We start from the raw sequence: 5,170 nt of genomic DNA on the forward strand, positions 1-5,170 counted from the left end.
CAGTGGTCATACAGGGTCACACAGGGTCACACGGGGTCATACAGAGGTCATACAGAGGTCACACAGGGGTCATACAGAGGTCATACAGGGGTCATACAGAGGTCATACAGGGTCACACAGGGTCACACGGGTTCATACAGGGTCACACAGGGGTCATACAGAGGTCATACAGGGTCACACGGGGTCATACAGGGTCACACAGGGGTCATACAGAGGTCATACAGGGTCACACGGGGTCACACAGGGTCACACAGTTGTTTTCTTGTTTGTTTTTTTCATGTGTGAAACTGTGGATTTATTTTTTGTCTCCTTGAGAAATAAAGAATCTGTGTGACAACTTGGAGGCATTTTTTTTTTGTCATGTTTTCACAGATGAAAAAAACAAAAGACGGGCACGTGGTAAGATATTCTGACAACATGTTTGTTTGACTTCAGAGTGTCAGATAATGTGTGAAGAGATTTCCGAGCTCTCAGCTGCTCATGTGTGAGTTTGTGTCTCAGCTGCAGCCCAGCTCGTCTCCCTCAGTGAGTCCGGCCTCTGCAGATCCTCCTGCAGACTCCTCCTCCTCTCCCGCGCCTCCTAAACCCTCCCTCACCTCCTCCGCCCAGGACCTGCCGCCGACCACAGAGGCAGCAGCGACCCCCGCTGCCCCGACACCGACGGCTCCTGCTGGCCCTCAGTCCTCTGGGCCGGAGGGGCCGGCTGGAGCGACCACAGCGGCTCCCGGCAGTGAGGAGGGCTGTTCAGAGAGCAGCGACAGATCTGAGGCTGCGGTGGTGTAAGTATCTACACTCAGGTGGTGTTAACAGGTGTGGTGCTACAAAGGAAACTGAAGGAAAAGGTTTTCTTCCAGCCATGTTAGAAATCAAAGAGGTGAACATCTGTCCTGAGCGATCCAACTGTCAGAGGAGCTGAGATGTTATTTAGATTTGAGGAAATCAAAGCAGATTTTCAGGAACTCTGTGATGAACCTGCTGGTTCCCTCTGATCAGACGTCAGGGAGGTTCTGTTTAAAGATGTTCTGATGGGTCAAACTGGCAGCTTCACTCTCGTCTCCATCTGCTGCTCCCTCATGAGATCAGATAACAATCCTTTACTTGATGATAATCCTACTGTCTCTGCGTCATCAGCTGTTGTTTATCATCTTTTTGAAAATATATTTTGAAGCCGAATAAAGTCTCCTGTTTTTCATTTTTACAGGCAGGTGAAAAACTCAACGTTGAATCCAAACGCAAAAGAGTTTCTTCCCATCAAAGTGAACGCAGCTGTGGTGAGCTGGACGAACACACACACACACACACACCAGCAGTTTGATCTCTCTTCAGATTTTCCTCTCTGACGTTTTTATTTATCTCCACGTTGTGTCAGAAACCAGCTCCGACCCCGACGCCTCCTCGACCGACCCCACCCAGCCCCTCCGTGGTTCTGCCTCCACAGCCAGGCGGAGGAGGAGGAGCCCTCTACAGCAACCCACCTGGACACTACCTGTCCTACGTCTCCCCGCTCCACATCCAGGGTCCCTCCATCCAGGTCTGAGTCCTGTCTGTGCCTCCGTCACCACCGTCACATCATTCATATCTTCAGTCCGCTGTAACGTCTCCTCGTCTCCTCCTCAGGCTCCTCAGATGTATCAGTACAGCATGTCGACCGTCAACCAGGGCAAATACCCCAGACCCAAAGGTACACACACACACACACACACACACACACACACGCACACACACACACACACACTTTAATCAACTTCAGTTTACTGTCACAGAGGAAAGAAACCAGAAAATATTCATATTAAACGAGCTGACATCAGTTACTCAAACCAATCGATCAATTAATCATTGCAGCTCTATTAATGTCCGTACACAATGTTTCTCTGCAGACGTGAAGTGTGTGCAGGTTTTCTAAAACAGTAAAAATAGTGAATGTAGTTTGGTGTGCAGATTTCACTGTCGTGTCACGACCAATACGTCGAACTGCAGTGATGATGATGGAGGTGACTGATCTACTTTATCTTCCAGTGAACCTCAGAAGTCTCATTTTTACACTGTCACTGTTAAAGAAGTCGTAGCGTCAATCAATATTCACTTGATCTGTGTTGAACTGTCAGTAACGTCTCCATCCACGTGATCCTTGTGTTCTGCTGGGTCAGGTCCTGTGGTGGGTCAGCGTCCGGAGCACCATCCCTCCCCCGCCTCCCCCATGATCTCAGCTGCAGCCTCGGCAGCAGGACCCCCGCTGGTGGCCTCACCTTACCCCCAGTCCTACCTGCAGTACGGTCAGGTGATCCAGGCCATGCCGGCGCACTATCACGGACAGGTACGAGACTGTCGCCGTGAAGAATGTCCTACAGCTGAGATCTAACGTTTGTTTTTATCTGAATTTACTGAAAAATGAATCACATCTCAGCTGTTTGACAGTCAGTGGATGGAGAATCTGCATCTGTTCTTTAATCTACTGAGTGTTTAAATGTAAACTAAATCTTTTCAGCGCTGAAGTGTTGATGAGATGTTTTGCCTTTAAAAATCTCTCCTCCGTCTCTCTGACGGTCTCCAGGCGGTGTACTCGATGCTGCAGGGAGGTGCGAGGATGCTGACGTCCGGGGCGCCTCATCAGCAGATGGGTCATCCGGGTCAGTACCCCGGCCAGGCTGAGGGCCAGCCGGGCCCACAGCAGGCCGTGTACGGTAAGAAGAGATCCGGTTAATCAATTACAAACGTACATGTGAGTCTCCTCTCTGTTCTTCATCCTGCTCTGACTCTGTTTGTCTCTCAGCTCAGTCGTTCCAGCACCACTCGGGCTCCATCCATCACCCCCAGCCCTCCACCACCCCCACAGGAAGCCAGCCTCCACCCCAGCACACAGCACCCAGTCCAGGACACAACCAGGTAAAGGTGCTGTCATTTACGGTAAATAACAGCTGCATGGAGAAATTCTTTATTTTCATAGTGAACAGACTGACGCATGAAAATGACCTTTTACATCACAGTATTACACATACAGCTGTTCTGCTGAAGCTTCTTCTCTTTACTGGATCACAACATTCAGCGGTTCTGTGATTTACCTCCACATCCTAACATGAAGCCTGTCTGACTACCAGATGTGACGTCACCCAGGTTTGATTAATGTCGAGTGTTTCTCTTCATCTTCTGTCTCAGTCGAGTCCGGCGGCTCCTCAGCCTCAGTCCATGTTCCACTCTGGAGGTCTGTCGGCTCCGACTCCCCCGAACCTGCAGCCGGGCCACAGCTCCCCGCAGGCCTCCTACACCATGCAGGGCTACGGGCTCCCGGGCCACCAGGCGCTGCCCCATGGCTTCCCCTCCATCAGCCAGCTGTCACAGGTGAGCGCCAACATCAGGAAACCTCGTCTGGAAGAGAAACTGATGAGGGAAAACAAAGAGTTCTGACTGTAACCAGCAGTACCAGCCGCTTCTCTTCACGCATTCTTGCTTTTAGCTACGAACGAAGATCTGGTCCAGTGTTCTGTGAATACCAGCAACACGTCTGGACACGGATCACAGTCCAGTCCAGAGTGTCACTGAGGTTCTGATCTCACACGGCGTCCTGTTTGTCCTCTGCAGGCTCACGTCCCTGGAGGCATGTCCGGTCCGCACCACTCTGCGGGTCACGGCCTGCCGCCCGTCATGCTGCACTACGTCTCGCCTCAGCAGGGCAGCGGCTCCAACCCCCAGCAGGGGGCGCCACAACACTTCTACATCGGACCACCACAAGGTGAAACGTTTGTGAGCAGAACACTGAGCTCATAGAAACCTCAGACTGGTGGTTCCTGTTCACTGATCGATGTGATTCTGTGTTCCAGCTGTTCAGGTTCAGGCTCACCCGACCCAGCAGCTGTCCTTCCACCCGTCTGCTAACTGACCCCTCCTCCTCGTCACAGCTGGATCCAGAGCGAGGAAGACCAGCGTTCCTGTGTGACATCACAACATTCCCTCCTCCCGACTTCACAACACGTCGTCCTTCAGACGGAAACATCGTCCGCGGGACGTTTCTCATTTTAAATGTAAATACAGGCGAAGCTGGACTGAAGACGAGAACTGGTGGAAACTTTTGGACTGACGACAGCGGAAACAGTTTGTTTCTTACCGTCCACCTCCACCCGTCCTTTTACAGACCAAACCAGTTCATTAATAATAAAACCACTGAAAACAACCAAAGTGTTTGGCTTCATTTAAAGTCGTCTACTTGTTCTCAGTTTCCAACTTGAAATCACTTTTTTTTCCTCAAAAGGTTTTTTTCACCTGGTTTCACCCAAAAAAATTCCCACACAAAAAATCTCCTGGAACGTTTTTTTCTCGCTCGGTTTCAAACATGTACAAAAAAATCTCCAGATAGTAAATTTTTTTCTAAAATTTAATTTTATGTTTATCCGTCTTAAAAAGTTTGTTCACCTGTTTTAGACGCTTAAAAAGGTCTGTTTTTTTTCTCAAGAAATTATTTTATATTGTTATTTTATCCATTTCACAGAAAAAATCTGCATTTTTCACACATTATTATTCTAATTTTACAAACACGTTCAATTATCCAGATGTTTAATTTTCTTGATTTTCTTTAAAAAAAATTAGTTTTTTTTTTTTTTTTCTGGGAATTTTTCAGGTGTGAAATAAAGGTACTGAAAAAATAAATAAATAAATTTAAAAAATCAGATTTAAAATGAATAAAAATTTCACCTGAAATTTTGTTGTATTAATGTATTTATTTCCACAAATGTAGTTTTCACTCAGTTTCACAAATTACATTTTTTTCCGCACCTGTTTTTTTTGTTTTGTTTTTTTTCCCCTGGTTGCAAACCCTTTTAGCCCTTTTTCAGACGTGAAATAAAAATCCTAAAAAAATAATTCTTTAACAGGTGTTAAGTTGAAGGTTTTTGCAGATGAATTGTTCTTTTTCACACTCTAACATGTTAAATTCTCCAGATATTAAAATTTTTTCCAACATAAAATTTTACTTTTTCTTCCGTAAATTTTTCAGGTATAAAAATAAAAATCCTAAAAAAAAAATTCACAGATGTTAAAAACATTATGAAAAAAAAGAAAGAAAATAAATTCTCCTGGAGCGCTGCGTAGCTCGGTTGGTAGCGTGTGCGACCCACATGCCGAGGCTCTGCAGCGGACCCGGGTTCCTTCGCTGTGTGTCACTTCCCTCTTTCTCCTTAAG

General features: G+C 47.0%; 1 protein-coding gene across 4 annotated transcripts in view; it reads left to right on the top strand.

The window, feature by feature from the left end:
• atxn2l (ataxin 2-like) overlaps positions 1-4,165 on the top strand; it is a 9,369-nt gene extending 5,204 nt beyond the window's left edge. The window contains exons 14-24 of one of the 4 annotated variants that reach the window (XM_037089729.1): positions 373-399; positions 502-779; positions 1,202-1,271; positions 1,370-1,531; positions 1,618-1,681; positions 2,148-2,314; positions 2,552-2,681; positions 2,771-2,904; positions 3,154-3,336; positions 3,577-3,727; positions 3,816-4,165. In XM_037089729.1, the coding sequence (XP_036945624.1) occupies positions 373-399; positions 502-779; positions 1,202-1,271; positions 1,370-1,531; positions 1,618-1,681; positions 2,148-2,314; positions 2,552-2,681; positions 2,771-2,904; positions 3,154-3,336; positions 3,577-3,727; positions 3,816-3,874 (1,425 nt within the window). In that variant the 3' untranslated portion in view covers positions 3,875-4,165. The remainder of the gene's footprint in view (positions 1-372; positions 400-501; positions 780-1,201; positions 1,272-1,369; positions 1,532-1,617; positions 1,682-2,147; positions 2,315-2,551; positions 2,682-2,770; positions 2,905-3,153; positions 3,337-3,576; positions 3,728-3,815) is intronic. The other 3 variants (XM_037089730.1, XM_037089731.1, XM_037089732.1) reach the window with 3 other exon arrangements.
• The last annotated feature ends 1,005 nt before the right edge of the window (positions 4,166-5,170 follow it).

Source organism: Acanthopagrus latus, chromosome 23 (genome assembly GCF_904848185.1).
Source record: "Acanthopagrus latus isolate v.2019 chromosome 23, fAcaLat1.1, whole genome shotgun sequence".
NCBI lineage: Eukaryota > Metazoa > Chordata > Actinopteri > Spariformes > Sparidae > Acanthopagrus > Acanthopagrus latus.